We start from the raw sequence: 22,938 nt of genomic DNA on the forward strand, positions 1-22,938 counted from the left end.
GAAATATGTTCAAGCCTTGTGCCTTAATTGATTTATCTGGGAGTTTGGAGAGCCTACAGATCCCCGTGGTTTCTCCATGACAATGCTTCATCCAATCAGAATCAACTTGTCAACCAATCAGCACCATTTTCTCCTGCAGTATAAACTGTTGTGATTGTTTGAAATTTGACGTTCTTGTGTTTGTCTTAATGAGTGCAAGGTGAAAAGTTTCAGTAACATATCTCTTTTTTCAGCAAGGTAAAGATATGGGATGTGTCATAATAGCACTTCCCTGCCATTTGCCCAGGCTAAGAATCTGACTCCAACACATTGAGTTGGGTGAGAATGTTCTGAATTGGGTTCTGTAAAAGAATGAAAAAAATAAGGTGAGCTCAGTGGATTGAATGTTCATTTATTGCTTTCTATCTTTCACAGTGAATTATTTTCAAACATATAGGCTACAAATTTGGCCCCATAACACCTAGGTTTTCATTATTATGGGTGACATTTTGTGTCCAAAATTGTGTCCGTGAACCTATGCACAATTCTGGCTCAAGTTGCACCAGATGCCATTTTGTTAAGGATCAAACAAGAGGAATCCTTTACCCACACCAGAAACAGGTGTTATGTTATTAACATAATTAACTGACGTTAAAGCCCCAATTAAAACCACTCTGCCTTTGAAACACGCTTAACTAATCTCTGCGGTTATACAATCTACCAATTCATAACTGTTACAGATGCCTATACACAAATCACATTACTGTCTAAAGTCATTTCTTATTTCTTAATTCTACTCATAAAGTATCCATTGATTTCTTACCTCTCATTATATTCTCTCTTATTATTGAAATAATGGCATCCTCAATTATTAAGGCCACTCCTCCCCTCTACCATTTTCCATATCTTTCCCATTATCATGTCCAGTATTTTATGAACTTTCAGTCACTGTTTTTAAAAACTGGATAGAAACAAAGCTATTAAAATGGCTTCTGCAAATCATAAGACCTTTGATATTTGAGCTACAGTCAGCACCAAGTCTCATGCAAATACCTAATTAAATATGGACTTTGACAGCCATCCAGGGAATTCACACATCTCTTTGTTTAAGGATGGGCCAATACAAAAGTACTATGGAATTTCCAGACTGCCAGAATGCTTCATGCCAAACAAAAGGGAAGACTGAAACTCAGTTGGTGGCAGATAGAAGTGAATGGCACCTATTGCCACCATATTTTATCATGCTGACTGTCGCAAGCCCCCAAAGATGTTAAACCACAACACTGGATGTGTAATAAACATGAACACTCAACTTTATTTGGAAATACTTTGAACTTGGGAAAAGCCACAGTGAGGCAGCCATGTTTTATTTTTCTGTTTTAAAAATTAGCTAGGAGCTGTTTGCAGATGGTTCCACCAAAATCCATTGAAACACCAGCCAGTCTGTGAAGCACACTCAGTAACAAGCTGCGAGACATCAAGCAGCCAGACTAAGCAACCTGTTCCAGTTAAAGTTTACCTATCTTCTAGAACCAACCTCTCAGAAATTCAAAAAGAAGATACCTCACAGCCTGTAGTGAACCCTTCGCTTTACAAGATTTCAACTTTAAAGCATTGAAACCATCAAGAAACCATGGACCTGCCATGTGGCAGGCTGGAGATCCTAAATCAAAAACTGAGTTCACTGTAATCTGTAAAAGTGTCATACCTTTATCCAAAATTTTCATATGCGTGTGTGTGTGTGTGTGTGAGTGTATGAAATCGATTGGTAACATTGCGTTAATTCAGGGTAAGTGTGTAAGAATAAATAACCTTTACTTTTAACTTCACGAAAGCTTGCTGCTGAATTATTTAATTGGGATACACATTCAGAGTGGTAAGAAAAGGCGCATCACTTTTCAAACAAAACATGCTGATTGTGGGCAGTAAAAGAGCCCATACATGTTGTCCGTGACACTGAGGATTTATTCAGTTCCCAGTTCTAACCTTCTTGCAGCCATGTCTCAGTAATGGCTACCATGTCATACTCTGCAAGTTGAATTTACGCCTGCAATTCATTCGGTCTGTTCCTTATAGTCTGAGTGTTTGAATAAATGATACTTATTTGGGTTACACACCCTAACCTGTTTTAATATTTTACTCATATGTTTCTTATTTCACTTTCCTGGTTTAATTACATTGCACTTTTTAGTTTTCCCTTTAGCTGTAGTGTCTAAAGCACAATTTCTGACACTTACACTAACCTCTTCCCTTGTTTGTTTTGAACTATTATTGATACTCACTTTCCCACCTGAGGCTTCCCCCCACCTTAATTTATTCTTTTGAAGTCCTCAGGACCACCTTCTTCCTTTGTTCTTTGAATTAAATGTCCATCAATTAATTATAGGTTTCTCTATGACTAACTGGAAGAGTATTATCTCAATTCACACCATAAGTACAAATATGTAAAGTAAATTCAGATTAATAGATAGATGGGTTTTTAATTTTCACTTGTATGAGGAAACTTATCTTCAGTAATGCATAACATCAGAGGGAGTGGCTCTGAACACCAGCTCTGCCATTTTAAATATACCTCTTTCAAAGGCATCACGTGAACAGTTGCAGTTGAACTAAACCAGTAGGTGGCACACAGCATTTTTTCTCAGGTCCTGGGTGGAAAATGTCTCCAATACAAGGACTATGTATTGGCACAGGAAGAGGTCATTGGGCCCAACAGTTTATGCTGACGTTTATGCTCCGCATGACCCTCCATCCACCATATTCCCTCTATGACCATCAGCATTCCTTTCTGATGCTTTCTCCTTCATATACTTATCTAGCTCCCCACCTAACTGCGCTGTTCACCTCAGCTACTCCTTGTGGTCTCGAGTTCCACATTCTCATCTGGGATGTTTCTCCTGAATTTCTTATTGGATTTTTCAGTAACTACCTTATATTTACGTCCCCTAGTTTTGGACTCCTCACAAGTGGAAACATTTCTATATCTATCATATCAAATCTTTTCTTTACTTTGCAAGAGATTGATTAGATACCTCCTCAGCCTTCCCTTTTCTGGAGAGAAGTTGGATTAGTAGAGTTTCCATTGCTAAATAGTTAACTCTGGTTTTATGTATACATACATACACACACACACATACACACACACACACAAACACACACACACACATATATATAAATATATAAAAGTTTCACAAATGAATGATAGACTGGAGGAGATGCAAAATTCTCCCATGCAACAGTCTATTAATAAGGTACTAATCCCAGATTCTGGGAGTGAAATTTTCCAGGTGCATTGACCAGCTCACACCCATAGCTCAGTTTGGATCCTCTGTATAAGTGGATATGTAGGCACTAATTCATGCATACCCTCTCTGTCTGCATAGGTAGGATAGTGCTGCATATTGTAGAGGAAGCTTGGTCAGCCAGGCACTGTGAGGCCCAGGAGAAACTGACCCAGATGCATTATACCAACCTACTACGTCACCAACTGTCAAATGGAGGGAATAGACATTGAACAGCAGGGTTATCATTTGTCATTCTGTGTTAATGCTCATGTTACAGTGGAGTTGACAGGATGATGCTCCTCCAGCCAGACTCTCTCCCCGTGACCCCCAGCACCCCCACCCAACATCCCTGCTCCACCCTGCAGATGAGATGTTCGCAGGAATGTCATGGGATAACTGAATCTCCTGACCCAATGAAATGGAGGATGTGGGGGAAGGGGTTAGTGTAGGAGAGAAACGCCAGAAACATTTGGCAGGTCAGGGAGCATGTGTGGAGAGAGAAACAGATTTAGCATTTCAGATCGATGAGTATTCATTAGAACTGGAAGATGTCGTCAGAAGTGAACAGCAGTTAAGCAAATTGAGAGACAGGGCACAGGGGGACAGGGCAACAACAAAAGGGAAGGTATATAATAAAGCTGGAGGACAGGAATGGTCACATGACAAAATGATGCTGGTGCAAGGCAAAAAGGATGTGAGAATGAGACAAGAAACAGGCGTGTAAATGATTGCAGCAAAATATCCGAGAGGAAGGACAGCATGAAAATTATTGTTAAACTTCGGAATCATAGAATGCTTGCAGCACATAAGGAGGCCATTTGGCCCATCCTGTCCCTGATGGCTCTCTGCAAGAACAACTCAGCTGGTGCTACTGTCTTTTCCCAGTATCCAAAAAGCATTGGGTAGCATCTACATACAGTAATGCATAGGTACATGGGGGGTTATTTATTTTTTTTAAATTGCATACTGTACCTGTGAACTACAAGCTCAATTGAACTTTGCAAATTCATACAGGGACAATTGAAAAGGGGTTGTCTTTGGGAATATTCTAGAAGTTGGTTCCTTTGCTAGCATTCCACAACAATGACTGCTCTCCCTATAATAAGCAGCTAATTCTAAATATACCTCAGGCAGCTCCCAGATATAAAAGCACCGCCGTCTCAGCCTCAGTCACACTTTGTCCAACTTTGGCCAAAGGTGCCCTGCTTTGCGCCCTCTCCCGTCATGTCTGAACGGCGCATCCCCTTCAGCTTCATGCGGAGTCCCAGCTGGGATGCGTTCCGGGACTGGCACTACCCGGGGCGGATTTTTGACCAGTTCTTCGGGATGCCAGCTTTTCCCCACGACTGGGCGACCGACTGGCACGGCATGTGGCCGGGATACATGCGCCCGTCGCTGGCGGCGATCCCCGCAGCCACCCCCGAGCCAGCAGCCGCGGACACGGTGGCTCCGAGCGCCCCGGAGGGCGGGCTGAGCCGGCAGCAGAGCACCGGGATCTCCGAGATCAAGGTCACCTCGGACAAGTGGAGGGTCAACTTGGATGTCAACCACTTCGCCCCCGAGGAAATCACCGTGAAAACCAAGGATGGATATGTGGAGATCAACGGTGAGCAACTTGACACTCCCAACCAATTCTTGTTCTCATTTGGCATGAGATTGATCTAGTTTACAATGTTGTCGGTGTCCCCACTCTTAAGCACAACCAGGAACGCCAGGATGTTTGTTCAGTGTCAGAATGACTCAGTGGGTTACGGCTTATCCCTGAGCCAAAGGAGTGTATGTCCAAACCTCAGTCAAGGGATTCGAACTTCTGAACCTCTAGAGAATCTGCAGTGTAGGGCTGAAGGAGTGTAGTGCTGCGTGTCAGCTTTTAGATGTGATGTTAAACCTGTCTGTCTGCTCCAGAGAATATCAAAGATCTAAGGCTTCAAACAGTAGCAGGATGGTTTGCTTGGTGTCTTGGCCAACATTCATCCCTGAGGCAACTGAAAACCTGATTAGCCACTTATTCAATTAATTGTTGTTTGTGGGGCTTAGCTGTGCACAAATTAGCTGCCAGATATTCCTTACTTCTTGTTACTTACCGTAAACTGCTTTGGGATGTCTGAGGACATTGACAGGTGTGATATAAATACAAGTTATCTTGTTGATCTTGACTCTAACATTGGGAAGTCTTTACACATGGCTCTGATCCACTGATGTGGATATGTGGCATGCAGTATTCCAAAGCTGTTCCCATTAGCTGATGGTACAAGGACTGGATTTTACACAAGGTGTGCGGGGGGAGAGGTGGGGAGTGGGGGCTGTGAGGAGTAAGTATTTGACACAGCGAGTGTGAATGACCTAGGACTTGCTGCCTTTGAGGTTGGTGGAAGAGAAGACAATGATTTGCAAAGGAAATTGGATGGGCACTGGAGGGAAATAAAGTTGCAGGGTTACGGGGATGGAGCAGTGGGATAGGGTCTAACTGAATTGCTGTACACCAGGCTTATCCAACCTTTTTGCATGGTGGCGGGAGGGGGGCAGCATTTCAATTTTTCTCTCACTCAAGGGGCTGATAAGCACATTTTGGAAAGGTAAGGCTTGGCACAACATTAAACATTAATTTCAAGAAAAAAAGCTGAGATATGGAAAGACATCTTGCTCAGCAAAAAAAATGTCAAAGCAATAAATTAAAAAAAAAGAATAATAAATGAAGATGACCATTAGAGTGTGTGTGTGTCTGGCTCACTCCCAGTCTCAGGGTGCTCACTCACTCACCCTCATCCACTGTGAGAGTGGGTGAGAGTGAGTGTTGGTGTGTGGGTGAGTAAATGAGAACCCTGAGACTGGGAGTGAGCCAGACACTCTATCTCTTTCTCACACACACACACACACACACACTCTGCCTTCTCTGTCTCTCACACGTGCAGGCACACTCACCTCCCCCCCCCCCGCCCCCCCCCCCCCCCCCCCCCCCCACACACACACACACACACACACACACTCACTCTCTCTGACACATACACACACACAAACACTCACTCACTCTGGTGGGCCCACTCTCGCTTCTGCTCTGGTCCCCACTCTGCACCCCTGCCCACCCCCCATTCAACTCTCGCTCCAGGCCCTGTCACCCCGCTCTTGCTTCAGTCCCTAGCTCCCTGTACTTTCTATGAGCCTTAGACCCTCTTCCTTGCTCTCATTCTGGTCCCTCTCCGCAGCCCCACTCTAGCTCCACACCCTCAGCCCTGCTCTCACTTCAGCTCCCCCTGGGCCGTGCTCTCGCTCTACCCCCACCCCTCCCTGTCCTGCTTTCACTCCAGAACCAGGAACTTTCCTTGAAATCCTACCTTCACACTGTTTGCTGCTTGTCTGATCACAGGCTGGTTTCTCCCTGCATATACTGCTGATAGGCAAATACAGGGAGAAACCAGCCTGTGATTGGATGAGCAGTTTTATAGCGTTTTTCAAATCTAATTCTGTTATATGTCCAACAATACTTGGTGGGCCGGGTAAGGAGGAGCCACAAGCCAGAATCCGGCTTGTGGGCCGCCTGTTGGACAAGCCTTCTCACAGAGAGCTGGCATGGATTCAATGGCCTGAATAGCCTCCTGCTGTGCCATTATGACTCTATGACTATATTAGAAATTGCTATGTGGTGGGTGGGGGGGAAGATAAATTCTGCAGAAGGGAGCAGAGGGACCTGCGAATACATATGCATTGAAGGTAACGGAACCGGTTGAGAAAGTGATTGAAAGATACACAGGATCCTGGGCTTTATAAATAAAGACATAGAGTACAAAAACTAAGGAGCTTATGATGAACTTTTTGAAAACATTGGTTCGGATTCAACTGGAGCAGTGTGTCCAATTCTGTTCACCACACTTTAGGAAGGGTGTGAAGGCTTTACGGGGGTGTGGATAAGATTTAAGAGAAAAGTTTTAGAGATGAGGGACTTCAGTTAGGTGGTTAGATTGGAGAACCTGGGGCTGTTCTCATTAGAGAAGAGGAGATTTGATAGAGGTGTTCAAAATCATGAGGGGTCTAGACAGATTAAACAGAGAGAACTTGTTCCCATTGGCAGAAGGGATCAAGAACCAGAGAACACCAAATTAAGGAGAATGACAACATGGTTATCAGTGACATGAAAAGGTTAGACACGGAATGGTTAAGATCTGAACTTCATGAGAAAGATCCATCTGTGACTTCCCAAGGAGGTTGAGGATTGTATTTGATTGAAAGAAGAACCTTATAATCTTGCAAAGAATAGGAGTAAATTTGAGGATTTGGAGTGTTTTGGAAGCCAGCAAAGTGTCACCACAAAGTTAACAAAAAGCAAAGCTGAGAGGTGAATGGTAAAATTGGACTGGTGGTCGCCTATTCCCTCTCTGCCTCCAGGCTCCTAAGCTGCGGTGTGATCACTCAGCCTCATGGATGTGCCACAGTGACTCCAGTCCCTGCTCAAGCTCTGAAACCTGGATCTCAAGCTACTGCAGCTGGTGACACTTCCTGCACATGTGGTTGTCTAGGACACCGGTAGCATCTACAACTTTCCACATATTACAGGATATACATTCCACACGACTGAGCTGTCCTGCCATTCCTTCAATTTACTTCCCTTATGTTAACTTTATTTTTTACTTGGTTTACTTATACTATTTGGTTTTACCTGACTTGACAACTTTACTTCCCTCTTGCTTGTGTTTCTTACTGAAATCTAAGTAGTTCCTTCTTTTAAGAAGAATGTGTTTTTCTAATTTTCAGCTACTTGAAGACCCTCCCTAACACCAGTTTTTCATCAACTGATGAACTTGTGTTTCTTCTGTGATATCAGTCTTGGGTGTTTTGAAAACTCCGCCCTCTCATGCAGTTTTTCAACCCCTGGTCTCCTGCAGACTGAGAAAGATAGAAAATGAAAAGAACACCTCCCTTCCCTCCTTACCAAACTCCCTGCTCACCAAACTCACAGCAATTCCACTGGAGAATTAATATGGGGAAATGTGAAGTTATTCACTTTGGTCGTAAGAGTGGAGAAACAGAATATATTTTAAAAGGTCGAAGCTTGTTAATGTTGCTGTTCAGTGACACTTGAGCGTATTTGTACAAGGAACCTAGAAAGTTAGCATGCAGATTCAGCAAGCAATTAGGAATGCAAATGGCCATTAGCCTTCATTGCAAGGGGTTTGGAGTACAAGAATATGGAATACTTGAGATAATTGTTCAGAGCTTTGGTGAGACCACACCTGGAATATTGTGTTCAATTTTGGTCTCCATATTTAAGGAAGAATATACTTGCATTAGAGGAAGTACAGTGAATGTTCACCAGATTGGTCCCTGGGATGAGAGGGTTGTCCTATGATGAGAGGCTGAGTAAATTAGGTCTGGAATTTAGAAGATTAAGAGGTGATCTCATTGAAATATATAGGATTCTGAAGTGGCTGGACAGGGTAGACATTGATAGGTTGTTTCCAATCTCTGGGAGAACATGAGGGCACAGCCTCAGGATAAGGGGCTGATCATTTAGGACTGAGATGAGGAGAAATTTCTTTACTCAGAGGTTTGTGAATCTTTGGAATTCTCTACCTTAGAGGGTTGTGGATGCTCTATCACTGATAATATTTAAGGTTGAGGTGACAGATATTTGATCTCCTAGGGAATCAAGGGATAAGGGGAGAGGACAGGAAAGTGGAGTTGAAATCCTAGATCAGCCATGATCGTATTGAATGGCGGAGCAGGCTCGATGGGTAATATGGTTCACTCCTGTTCCTATTTCTTATGTTCTTATGATCTGGAATGCACTGCCTGAGAGTGTGATAGAGGGAGATTCAATCACAGCTTTCAATAGGCTATTAGATGTCCACCTGAAGAGAAAACATTTTCAGGGCTTTGGGCAAAGGGTGGGGAAAGCAGAGAGCTGGCACAGACATGATGAGTTGAGTGATTTCCTTCTGTGTTGTATCCATTCTAAGATCCTATGATATGAAAGCCTGTGTTCAAGTTCCCAGTCCAGGAGTGGAATCTTGTGAAAGTGTCACGGGTCTTGGCCTGTCCACCATGTTACCTCTTTGCGGGAAGGCCCACTGCACCTTGTGCTTCTCAGGTATTTAGCAGGCCAGCAGAAGGTCCTCCCTCAGGATCAAGAACCCCCGGGGCGGAAGTCTTGCCCACTGTGAGCTGCCGACCAATCAGGGACTGGCAGCTCTTCTGCACTCAGTGCAGGAAGGTGTTGACTGATTCCAGTTTTGGATGGAGAAAGGACCTAAACATTGGTGAGTGCTGGCAGAAGAGGAGGGGGCAGGGGCGATCACAGGCTGGGGGTCACAGGGAACAGGGGTTGGCAGCAAGGGCATGGGAATAGCTTTCAGTGATCTCCCGCTTCCTGATGCTTGGTCCCTCAATCAGGCACTGAGTGCCTTTGAACGAGGTGGGTGTTTGCTTGTGTTCCCCACATGGCAAGCCCCCCTCCGTCTGCAGGTGGGTTAAGACCAATGCTGGTGGGATGCAGCTCTTAGGTGGCCATTAATTGCCCACTATGGGACATCCATTGGCAGCAGGGTGAGAAGGTCATCCATGAGCCTTCCAGCCATGGGATTAATGTTGGTGGAGGTGGAAAGGTGGTCCATGCCCAGCCTGCTTGCCTTAAAACCTACCTCTTGTAAACAAGCTTCTAAAAAGAAAAGACTTGCCTTTATGCAGCACCTTTTACATTGTCCTAAAGTACTTTACAGCCACTTAAGCACTTTTGAATGCTTTTCAATAAATGCAAGTCTTTCTTTGCCTTTTCAAAGCTTGATTAGCAGAGATAGGTTTTAAGGAAGGGATCTTAATTGTTTTATTAGAGATAGATTTGAGCTGTTTTGAAAATGCGTGCAGATCTCAGACATAATTGATTCAGTTTAAATCAAGTACAGCATCCATTTTAAAAGTTTTGTTTGCCATTTTAGATTGAGAGAGGCAGAGTATCCATCAATGGGAATTTGAAAATCCTTACCCTGGTCACAACTGGGAATGAAACATCCCTGCCCTAGAGACCCAATAAAGAGTATCTAACCCTTCTACATTCAGGTTTAACAACAGGCTATACCTACAATTTCAGAAGAACATTGCAACAACAAGACCTTCCTATTTCTCACAGCAAGATGCCCAAGGGCTGGTGTTTTGAATGTGCACTCCTGGAGTGGAGCCCCAATTGTCAAGCTTACAATTTGGGAAATCATGGAAATGAAATGAATGAGAAATAGCTGCATCAGATGCACCATTTGTTTCCTGACGTCACTCTTGTCGTGACAGCCCCATGCCCCAAAATGCATTTGAAGAATCTTCCAGAATACGGGGCCAACAACTCCAAAGGAATCTGACGTGTAAAAATAAATTAGGGTATATATTCCCAGAAGATTAAATCTTTTATTATCATTTCAAGAAATTATGGATAATTTTAAACAGCGAGATTACATTTTTATGAGGGCAGTTTGATTTTCAATGGGTTGCTGAGGGACGAGTTGCTCTGTTATGTAACTAATTTACATACAAATACCCACAGACAAATATTTTCATCTATTTAACTGTGAATTGCGGTCATTTATCTTGCTTGGTGAAAATATGATAATGATTTACAATAATCCTTAACAGCCTTTATTGAAAACTTCAATTATTTTGTCCTGCAGGCAAACACGAGGAGAGGCAAGATGAACATGGTTTTATTTCAAGGTGCTTTACTCGGAAATATCTGTGAGTAAATTATTTTATAAATTGCTTTGCAGTAATCCTATCATTTTGAGTTGCATTTTAGAATCAAGAATATGAACAACACAGAAGGAGGCCATTTGGCCCCTCATGCCTGTGCTGGCTCTTTGGCAGAGCTATCCAACTAACCCCAGTCCCCCTGCTCTTTCCCCATAGCCCAGCAAACTTTCCTCCTTCAAGCGGGCATCCAATTCCTCAGAATTTAGCCCAGGTCTCACTTGATGGGATGCAGATTAGAAAATTGAGCAGAGATTGGTGCAATGAATCCAAGTTATCCCTGATGTTGCTGTAATTTGTTTAGTTATGTGAAAATGGGGGAATTGCATGGAATTGGTGCTGCTGTTGAGCAAGATCCCATGACAGGAATATACCCAGGGTGTTTTTGTGTCCCTGTGGACTGTCAGAAGCCATAGCTTTCATTGTTGCATACAGCCTATGTATCACAACACACTGGGAGCCACATTTAAGACTTCAGACCAGGTCTCAAACTCAGGATCAGGAGGTAGGTAGGAGCAGGATCACAATCACACCAGGAATCAGGAGGGGGAAGAGGAGAAAAATCAGAAACCACCTTGAGGTACCCTGCTGAAGGTCAGATGTTGTGTAGATCCTATGCATCCAGCGAACAGTTTATATCCAGTTTATTCCAGCTGTATTTACTGTAATGTGCTGCAACTCACTGTCAAAATCCGACCTCCTGAATAGTAGACAGTTTAAACCAGCCTGATTACTATTGTCACCATTGTTAGCAACTTTTGCACAAGAAAATTTTGAAATTGCAGCAAACCCAAAACAGTCTCTGGATGATGGGTAAATATGACTTTTTAGTCCTCTTGCTTTAATATGAGCTAAAAACCTGGTACTGACAGTTAATAATTACCACAATATACATTCCCTAAAAATATCAGGGCGACAATCAATTTCAATTCCTTGAGCAGCTCCAATCACCGTGTTCCAGTTAACATCGACTGCCTCATGGAAAGCCATGAGCTGCAGAGTGGGTTTAGCCTCGAGGGTTCAAGTTTCATTTAAATTGCAGTAAAGTATAAAATCAGTTCTAGGTGGGAACTTGTGCTTGTGTAGACCCATGGGTCTGTAAACCCATGAACATGCCTAACCCTGAGGTAATAGCGGATGGCAGGAGGAACTACAGTTCTTAATTTCTTTCAAAAAAACTCCTGCCCACTCGCCTCCTGAAGCACGCCCAGCTCAATTTTTTGAGAAGGCTTCAAAATGCGACCTCCCCACCTGAAACGGATGAGAGCCTTGCTGAAATGTTTAAATTGGGGTCTTGTGCCATTTGTGGTAACCTGGTGCCACCTCCATGTACGAGTGAGCAGAGTCTTCTCAATCTTCACCTATTGGTACTGATGTGGAATGGCCTAACCAGCAACCTCTGCTGGCTGCTTTAAAAACTGCCAGGTTAAAAAAAAAGTGGTGCCATTGCCTTTTACAGAAACAGGAAGAATATTAGTGCCCATCCCATGGGTGATTTATTCACCCCAGCCTTGCTACACATTAAAGTGTCAATCCCATTTGCAGCTCCTTTCAAAATTGTTTTATTCTCTCATGTTATCGCTATGAGTCATTTCACCCACAAATCTATGGGTGTACGCTACCAGTAAAGCTTACAGCTGTACTAACTATGCTGTCAAAATGAGAGGGGAGATGGTGACATAGTGGTAATGTCACTGGACTAATAACCTAGAGGCCTAGACTCATGCTGATGGGAACATGGGTACTAATCTCACCATGGCAGCTGGTGGAATTTAAATTTAATTAATAAGTCTTGAACCATAAGGCTAGTCTTCTAATGGTGCCATGAAGCTAGCATTGATTGTCATAAAAACCCATCTGGTTCACTAATTTCCTTTAGGGAAGGAAATCTTTACCTGGTCTGGCCTACATGTGACTCCAGACCCACAGCAATGTGGTTGATTTTTAACTGCCCTCTTAAATGGATTATCAACAAATGTTGTCCTTGCCAGCAATGCCCACATCCCATGAAAGAATAAAGTTTTCAAAAGCAGGGTTTCTCTCGGTGATTGGAATTTTGCATTGTAGCCAGTGATATGCCAATGCAAGCTAATCTCTCTTTCTCTTCTTCACAGCCTACCACCAGAAACGGACCCTGCTATTGTTTCTTCGACGCTTTCACCCAGTGGTGTGCTGACAGTGGAAGCGCCGATGAAGAAACCAGCCCTGCAATCTTCTGAGATCACCATCCCAGTTACCTATGAATCCACAGCCCAGATCGGAGTGCAGGATTCAAAGAAAGCAACTGAAGCAACAAAGAAGTGATTTGGATAGCTAAAAAAAATTGAACCCAGCACAGCACAGCATAGAATGGCCAGAACGCCATTAGGATGGCAGCCAGTACTTACCACTTTGCCTTATTAATTGGTAATAATTATCATTAATTGGTGTTGAACCAATTTCCAGAATGTGTCTGTGTAGCTGCAATATTTTGGCTATTAATTTTTTTGTCTTTACAGTTGCAGCTTTTTCAAAACTTAGAGACTTTCCAGATTTTGGTAGAAGTGTTTGTTAGGTCAACATTGACCTTTATTTACAAAAAGCACAAATTATGAGAAAAATAAATCCTTTTTATTCCATTAGCACGATATCCAGTGTGATTAATGTTTCAACTGTAACCTTTCATCAGGACTGGATCTGAAAGTGAGAGGTTTACCCTGAAGCAATATGCTGGCTTTCAGATGCTGAATGACCTCCTGACCATTGCTGTTTCTGTTCCAGATTTGGAGCTATTTCTCTCTTTTCCAACCTGATTGGTATTGGATTCTGTTCTAATACTGAATCCCAAGTTGCCCCAGTATAAGGCCAACATCACCAATGCTCCATTTACTATCAAGGTTTCCATCAACACCGACATTCCCATCATTAACATTCCCATTATCATCAACATTGTCATCATCAACAACATTCCTGTCAACATTCCACTCAACAACATTCCCATCTCCAACATTTCCATCATTAACATTATCATTGCCCCCAACATTCCTATCACCAACACTTCCATCTCCAGCATTCCAATAATTAACATTCTCATCATCACCAACATTCTCGTCACCAACATTCCCATCTCCAACATTCCCATCACCAACATTCCCATCGTCTCCAACATTCCCATCACCAACATTCTCATTGCCCCCAACATTCCTATCACCAACACTTCCATCTCCAGCATTCCCATAATCAACATTCTCATCGTCACCAACATTCCCATCACCAACATTCCCATCTCCAACATTCCTATCACCAACATTCTCATCTCCAACATTCCCGTCAACAACATTCCCATCACCAACATTCTCAACGTCGCCAACATTCCCATCACCAACATTCTCAACGTCACCAATGTTCCCATCACCAACATTCTCATCATCACCAACATTCTCAACGTCATCAACATTCCTGTCATCAACATTCCCATCTCCAACATTCCCATCACCAACATTCCCATCATCATCATGCGCACCATCGCTAAACTTCAGTCATCTCCCAATGTTATCATCATCACCAACCCTTCCTCCATCACCCCAGTCGACACTCACACTGTCAATCTCAAATCCACCTTTAATTCCATTCCAACCATCACTCCCACTTTCACTATCAATCTCAATTTCACCATTGCTTATACTGCCACTCTGAACTCCATAATCATACTGATTTCCACCATTAATCCTCCTCCTACCTTCACTCCGATTCCCACCATCAATCTCACTTCTAATCCAATATTACTCATATTCCTATCACTACTCCCACTCCCACCATCATTCTCACTCTTACTATCACTCCAAATTTCATCACCATGTCCAGTTCCGTTATCCTATTTGCTCCCCTGCCACATACATTCTGATCCTATTTACCAGGAAACATCCTGAGCAGTTAAGCAGTTCTAGCTGGCCAGGAGGGAGAGGGCACTAGCTGGATTAGGAAGAAGACACACAACTCATAGGGACATACAAAAAGGTAGAAAATTTGCAATTGGTCCATCCAGACATGGTGCTACCTTGCACATTGTTCACCTGCACAGTAATCATGGTAGAACAGAGAAAAATCAATGGCCAGTGCCTGGGGAAATGTCCAAGAGATTCCCCTTCCAGCTCCCTGAGCAATCATGCAAATCTGCTGCAGATGATAGTTGCTTTAAGTAAGGTGGCCTATCTAAATCAAACCTAAAAGTCACTCTCATATTCAAAATGTATTCCCTTCTGTTCCAGCACCTACATCTAGCACAAGAGAAAGAGACTAGCCCACAAACTGTCAATCACAGAGGCCTCCTGTCAATCAAGTCCTTATCCCTCAAACAGCCTTTAGTTAAAGTCACGTTCCCTGGGGTGGGGGTTGTGGCTTATACTTTGAACTGTGATTGGGGACATCTCATAGATTGACTGCATGCCAGAAGTAGAATAGCATCTAAATATAGGAGAAAGTAGGACAAAAAAAATTAGCTGGTCCATCAAGGCAGTCCTATAATCTTGAAACCTTTCCTACTCTCTACAGGCATGCAACCTCCTTGGAGAGGCAAAGAACAGAGATAAAAGATACTTGGGTCAGTTTGGAAAAACTTGGGGATAATTCCTCTCTGACCCCTGCAGGCAATCGAGCAAGCTTTTGGTGACCATGATAACTGGTATTGCTATCTCTGTAACCCAACCCACCTTCAATAACTAGACCAAGAGCTCATCCATATTCCCTTTTGAATGTTTGCAGTGAATCCACACACACTACACACTCTGGTAACCCATTCCTGAGTTCTACAAAGAAGGATTCTACCCTGGCTTCTAACCTAACTCTATGTTTAAGTAAAAAACCTAACTCCATGTTTATGTAACTTATACTGACGTCCCCACAATTTTGCCTGCCTCATAACCTGCCCATAAGAACAGAATCTAGCCTTGTAATTATTTCAAACATGGAAAAAACATCCAAGATACTTCACAGAGGCATAATTAAAACTAATTTTGTTGCTGTACAGAGAAGTAACTATTAGATGAGGCGGCCAAAAGTTGAATGAAAGAGGTGGGTTTTAAGGTGGTTTTAAAGTATGGGGGAGAGGGAGGGGGATGGTTTAAGATGGTTTTAAAGTATCGACGGCGGGGGTGGGTGTTTAAGGTGGAGTACCAATACACGAAACTAAGGCCATTGAAGATGCAGCTGTCAATAGTGGAGTGAATAGTTACACGTTACGCCTGTCAGGAGTTTTGAAGAGTTCGGGAAGATGGTTGGTGGTTAATGGTTGTAGGCTAGGTTCGAAATGTGAAGTCATGAAAAAATTTAAGCATTAGAATTAGAGCTTTAAGTTTGAGCTGCTTCGGGATGGGAGTCAAAGTGTGTCAGCAAAGGCAAGCAAGGATTAGTGTGAGCTGGCACAATTGAGGAAAAGTCAATCAGTTTTACAAGCTCAAAGACTGTTGTCTTTCTAGTGTAGTACCTTTATTGAACTGAATGTAAGATGGCTGCCTGCAGGGAGTCCCTCGTAGCAGAAGTCACATGACTACAGCAAGCCAGAAAGGACATGTAGTAATGACTGCATGTCAAAACCTAATCAGGTCCCCTTGAAGTTTAATCTTTTTCCCAAAGTAAATACTTGCCACTCTCTAAACCTGTACTTTTACCTAAAGGCCCTTGAATTAAGAATCAATCTTGTGACGCAACTCTGAATCTTTCCCAGGGTCTTGTGAGGTGAGAAAAACTGGGCTCTGTTTTCTAGACATGGCTGGATTGAACACAAAGATCTCCCAAAGAATGACTGAGGAACAATATGGGCCGCCTTTGGCAGTAGCGTTAGATATTAAAATCGTGGCTCAGAAAGTTGATTAATCACTTCAGAAATGTCAATGCATGGGCTAAAAACTATATAACTTGTCAAGTCCTTTCCTAAATAATTCTGAGCCTTCGGCTTTCTGCTGATATTGTGCAACCTTGGATATGAACGTTTTCCTTGCTTTATGTTACAATACTAAATAAAAGTTAAAATATTGGACAGGGGCAAATAAAATTCAGTTTTGCTCTAGTGGAGGTGGGAATGCAGAATGGGGGAGGGGATTGCAGAGTGATCTTATGCCTTCTGACTCTCAGAATTTGAAATAATCACACCTTAAGACTCAAAATGTTGGAGTTTCATCGAGTGCATTTCTTTCAGCTCTCCATGTGACTGCTGAACTGATGGACTGAGGCATTGGCTCAGATCTTCCGATCTCTGGATAGCCAGAGATTGGACACACCCCAGAAGATGCTATATAGAACCCCTTGGAAGTCCCAGTGCGATGACTCTGTGGGAATTGCCCTGGAAATTTGAACTTCCAATGGGCAATTCCCTGCTCCCTGGGACCTTCTGAAAAAGTCTCCAACTCTGAGTTAGAGTTGGAGGGCTGAATTTTTCTGTGCCTGTATTGGGGGGGGTGGGGTTTGGGGGACAGTGGACAATCCAGTGGGAGCTCCAAAAATTGGTTTCACGTCAGCGTAAAATGACGGTGGGATCTTCTGTTGCTGCCTACCATGGTGGGTCGCAATTCCCACCAGAGACTGTTGTGAAACTGATTTGCATTCTGCTAATGGGAGGCAGATGAAGGCCCAACCAGAATCACCCACCCCATCAAAGCTTGATCGTCCGCGCCACCAGCGGGAAATCACACTGGTCCAGTACACAACCTGACTAATGTGCCGTACATATTGGCACTCACCCGAAGATGGCGTGGGTTTGCCCCCAGGGTTCAGGATGGAGGCCTCCAGTGACTGTGGACCCTGGTACGTGCAACAGTGGGTGGGGGGGGTTAGAATCTATCAGGTGGATCTTCAAGCTTCAGTGAGGAGGTCCATCTTCCAGCTTCAGAGTGTCCCTGTAATTCCACCTTCTTTCTTCAGGAGGTCCATCTTTTCCCTTCAATGGTGGGTCAGTTACATCCAGACGTCTTTTAAAAATGGCTTCCGGATATGATCGCGGGACACAAGACATCCAGCCCACCCTGCAGTGCAAAACATCGCAAAATCCCCCGGTGCATATGAGGACGGGGTTGTGCGATCCAGTGTGAATTCCACCCTGTCCCCACCACCTCCACTTGTCTTAATGCCCAAATGGAAAATTCTGCCCGGAGACTTTGAACTTACTTGGATAGTTACCCAGGAAATATTAGACAGAATAATCCTAGTCTAACTCTTGGGTAACTATGCAACTGACAACCCCTACTGCCCCTTCGTCCTCCCCACCCACAATGACTATCCCCCAACCCAGTCTGACCCGGCCCCACCACCCAACTTCCCCCTGAACCCCTCCAAATCCCCTCTGACATGATCTGCCTAGTGCCCATCATCAACTCCCCGCCTACCCACTCACCTACCTACCGCCCTGCCCACCTCATCCTCCCTAGCCACCTACCCATCTCACCCACCTGCCACACAAACCATGTGCCACTCTGCCACCCTACCCACCTGCCTCCTTACCATCCTACCACATGCTACCCTGCCACTCTACCCATCTACCACCCTGCCCAGGTGCCACCCTTCCGCCTCAGCCACCTGCCGCACCATTACCCGATCCACTTACCATCCTACCAAGCTGCTTCTTATCCAATTACCTCACCCACCCAATAGCCTTACCCACCCACCCTACTCCCCCCTTACTCAATTACCTCACCCACCCTACTCCCCCTTACTCACTTACCTCACCAACCATACCCCCTTACCCACTTACCTCACCCACCCTAACCTCTTACCTCACCCAACTTCCCCCTTACCCACTTACCTCACCCACCCAACTCCCCCCTTACCCACTTACCTCACCCACCCAACTCCCCCCTTGCCCACTTACCTCACCCACCCTACCCCCTTACCCACTTACCTCACCCACCCTAACCTCTTACCTCACCCACTCTACTCTCCCCTTACCCACTTGCCTCACCTGCCCTACTCCCTTACCCACTTACCTCACACACCTTACTCCTGCCTTACCAACTTACCTCACCTACCCTACCCCCTTACCCACTTACCTCACCCACCCTAACCTCTTACCTCACCCACCCTGCTCCCACCTTACCCACTTACCTCACTTACCCTACCCCCTTACCTAATTATCTCACCCACCCTAACCTCTTACCTCACCCACTCTATTCCCCCCTTACCCACTTACCTCACCTACCCTACTCCCTTACCCACTTACCTCACCCACCTTACTCTTGCCTTACCTCACCTACCCTACCCTTATTCACTTACCTCACCCACCCTAACCTCTTACCCCACCCAGCTCCCCCCTTACCCACTTACCTCACCCACCCAACTCCCCCCTTACCCACTTACCCACCCTACTCCCTTACCCATTTACCTCACCCACCCTAACCTCTTACTTCACCCACCCTGCTCCCCCCTTACTCACTTACCTCACTTACCCTACCCCCTTACCTACTTATCTCACCCACCCTAACCTCTTACCTCACCCACTCTACTCTCCCCTTACCCAATTGCCTCACCTGCCCTACTCCCTTACCCACTTACCTCACGCACCTTACTCCTGCCTTACCAACTTAACTCACCTACCCTACCCCCTTACACACTTACCTCACCCACCCTAACCTCTTACCTCACCCACCCTAGTACCCCCCTTACTCACTTACCTCACCCACCTGCCCCCACTTACCCACTTACCTCACCCACCCAAACCTCTTACCTCACCCACTCTACTCTCCCTTTATCCACTTATCTCACCTGCCCTATTCCCTTACCCACTTACCTCACCTACCCTAACCTTATCCACTTACCTCACCCATCCTAACCTCTTACCTTACCCACTCTACTCTCCCTTTATCTACTTATCTCACCTGCCCTATTCCCTTACCCACTTACCTCACTCACCTTCCTCCTCCCTTACCCCACCTACCCTACCCCCTTATCCACTTACCTCACCCACCCTAACCTCTTACCTCACCCAACTCCCCCCTTACCCACTTACCTCACCCACCCAACACCCCTTACCCACTTACCTCACCTACCCTACCCCTTACCCACTTACCTTGCCCACCCTAACCTCTTACCTCACCCACCCTACTACCCCCTTACTCACTTACCTCACCCACCCTACCCCCTTATCCACTTACCTCACCCACCCCACTCCCCCCTTACCCACTTACCTCACCCACCCTACTCCCTTACCCATTTACCTCACCCACCCTCCTCCCTTACCCACTTACCTCACCCACCCTTAACCTCTTACCTCACCCAACTCCCCCCTTACCCACTTACCTCATCCACCCTCCGCCCTTACCCACTTACCTCACCCACCCTTAACCTCTTACCTCACCCTACTCCCCCCTTACCCACTTACCTCACCCACCCTAACCTCTTACCTCACCCACTCTACTCTCCCTTTATCCACTTATCTCACCTGCCCTATTCCCTTATCCACTTACCTCACCCACCCTAACCTCTTACCTTACCCAACTTCCCCCTTACCCACTTACCTCAACCACCCAACTCCCCCCTTACCTACTTACCTCACCCACCCTACTCCCTTACCCATTTACCTCACCCATCCTAACCTCTTACTTCACCCACCCTGCTCCCCCCTTACCCACTTACCTCACCTACCCTACCCCCTTACCCACTTACCTCACCCACCCTAACCTCTTACCTCACCCACTCTACTCCCCCCTTACCCACTTACCTCACCTACCCTACCCCCTTACCCATTTACCTCACCCACCCTCCCGGCTTACCCACTTACCTCACCCACCCTAACCTCTTACCTCACCCACTCTACTCCCCCTTACCCACTTACCTCACCTGCCCTACTCCCTTACCCACTTACCTCACCCATCTTACTCCTCCCTTACCAACATACCTCACCTACCCTACCCCTTACCCACTTACCTCACCCACCCTAACCTCTTACCTCACCCACCCTAACCTTATCCACTTACCTCACCCATCCTAACCTCTTACCTCACCCAACTCCTCCCTTACCCACTTACCTCACCCATCCTACCCCCTTACCCACTTACCTCACCCACCCTACTCCCCCCTTACCCACTTACCTCACCCACCCTAACCTCTTACCTCACCCACTCTACTCTCCCTTTATCCACTTATCTCACCTGCCCTATTCCCTTACCCACTTACCTCACTCACCTTCCTCCTCCCTTACCCCACCTACCCTACCCCCTTATCCACTTACCTCACCCACCCTAACCTCTTATCTCATCCACTCTACTCCCTCCTTACCCACTTACCTCACCTACCCTACGCCCCCCTTAACCACTTACATCACCTACTCTACACCCTTACCCACTTACCTCACCCACCCTACCCCTTTACATGCTGACCTTCTTTCTGTGGTTTTTCAAAGAAGCTTTGGGACATTTAAACTCTTTATACACCAGAATATGGCAGCTAGTGCCATAAAAAGGAAGCTTGGCATGTCTTCCCCCGATGAACCAGTGCCATGAAGAAGCGGTTCTATTTCAGGTATACTCTACATTTCTGGAGAAGCTAGAATTGAAAGTCCTGGCCAGAAATGCGGAGCTCCGACATGGCGGGATAGGTAGGGGCGCAGTGGCAATCCAATAGTGATTGCTGCATCTTGGAAGATTTGGGCCAATGTTACTCGACACATGACTGCAGTGCAACAGTGAATGTGGCACCCCAGGATGCATATTCACACAATAATTAGTTCCTAGCCTTTTACGAATAATATCACAATATATAACATCCCTCTTTCTTGAAAAAATATAAATATAACTTCTAATACTTTTTTCTAAACTAAAAAAGATTAATAATTGACTTTTATAAATAAATTGTCTTTTATAGCTTGTTTTCTTTTCTAAAAAGTATCATTCACGGTATTGCTTAGGTGGCAGGAAGTTGTGCCTCCATCCTGTAGATTTGGCATTCATCGCTTTCAGTGGTGAGTTGGTATGCTGCACAGGTAGTGTTATGCGTGTTGCTCCTGAAGTCAAAGGGGGAGATAGGGTGGGGGAGGGGGGATGCAGAGTGGGGGAGGGGTTTACACAGTGGGGTGAGGGAAAGCAGAATGGGGGGAGAGGGATGCAGAATGGAGTGTGGGAATGCACAGTGGAGGAGGGGGAAAGCAGAGTGGAGGGGGGTAATGCAGCATGGGCGAGAGGGTACAGAGTTGGGGATGGGATGCAGCATGGTGGAAGGGGAATGCAGGGAGGGCCATGGCTGCAAGAGTGGGTGGGAACAACATGAGGTATCACTGAATTCTGGGAGCCTTTTGAAACAGAAGCCACATTGACAACCATTAATCTAAAAATACATTCTGGCAGACCTGAAATGACCAGCCTTTGGTCATAACAGGCCAGCAAACTGACACATTGAATGAAGCACATAATAAAATGATCTTCATTGATGTAATTATGACTGAAAGCATAAGCAGTAATTGCATTTTGAAGAAAAATTTAAATGCTAATGTCCAGGCCAAGAAAGATGAAACAATCCCAGCAAGACACAGGTTTATTTGATTTTGAATTCATTCTTAGTGGGTCAAAATCCTGATGCTCCCTGGAAAACTTTAGGAAACCCCTTACTAAATGGGTCGCACTGCTTCAAGAAGGTGGCTCTCCACTACCTTCTCAAGGGCAACTTGTTAAGGCCAATAATGACAGCCTTGCCAGTGACACCCAACTCCTGATGTTGGATTTTTAAAAATCTTCATGGCAGAATTTCACATTGTGTTTTGTGGAGGTCTTGCCACTCAATAGGTAACAGGTCTGCCTCAGCAGTTTGGGGTTCAAGCCCCTCTCCAGGGCTTGGTGGCCATGACATGGTTAATAATTAATCTACGAATCCTTCCAACACTTCTTATTGTTCCCCAAAAGAGAAAACAAGTGCTTGTGAAGATACCAAATGAACATTTGTGTTCCAGCCACTTGCTTCCCAACATAGCCACAGCAGAGCTTCCCAAAAAGACCACATT

The 22,938-nt window shown here is 45.0% G+C and overlaps 1 protein-coding gene across 1 annotated transcript; it reads left to right on the forward strand.

The window, feature by feature from the left end:
• The first annotated feature begins 4,418 nt into the window (after nt 1–4,418).
• On the forward strand, nt 4,419–13,606 carry hspb1 (heat shock protein, alpha-crystallin-related, 1). Its single transcript, XM_041197682.1, has 3 exons — nt 4,419–4,869; nt 10,910–10,973; nt 13,100–13,606. The coding sequence occupies exons 1-3, from the start codon at nt 4,488–4,490 to the stop codon at nt 13,287–13,289; spliced, it is 636 nt and encodes a 211-aa protein (XP_041053616.1). The 5' UTR covers nt 4,419–4,487; the 3' UTR covers nt 13,290–13,606.
• Nucleotides 13,607–22,938: the final 9,332 nt, after the last annotated feature.

The sequence above is a fragment of the Carcharodon carcharias genome, chromosome 10 (assembly GCF_017639515.1).
Source record: "Carcharodon carcharias isolate sCarCar2 chromosome 10, sCarCar2.pri, whole genome shotgun sequence".
Classification (NCBI taxonomy): domain Eukaryota; kingdom Metazoa; phylum Chordata; class Chondrichthyes; order Lamniformes; family Lamnidae; genus Carcharodon; species Carcharodon carcharias.

Bases quoted from the DNA above. Each gene is read 5' to 3' on its own strand.
- hspb1 (XM_041197682.1), top strand. From the start codon at position 4,488: ATGTCTGAACGGCGCATCCCCTTCAGCTTCATGCGGAGTCCCAGCTGG. The intron at 4,870-10,909 runs GTGAGCAACTTG...TTTGTCCTGCAG, and splicing joins TGGATATGTGGAGATCAACG to GCAAACACGAGGAGAGGCAA. The intron at 10,974-13,099 runs GTGAGTAAATTA...TCTTCTTCACAG, and splicing joins TGCTTTACTCGGAAATATCT to CCTACCACCAGAAACGGACC.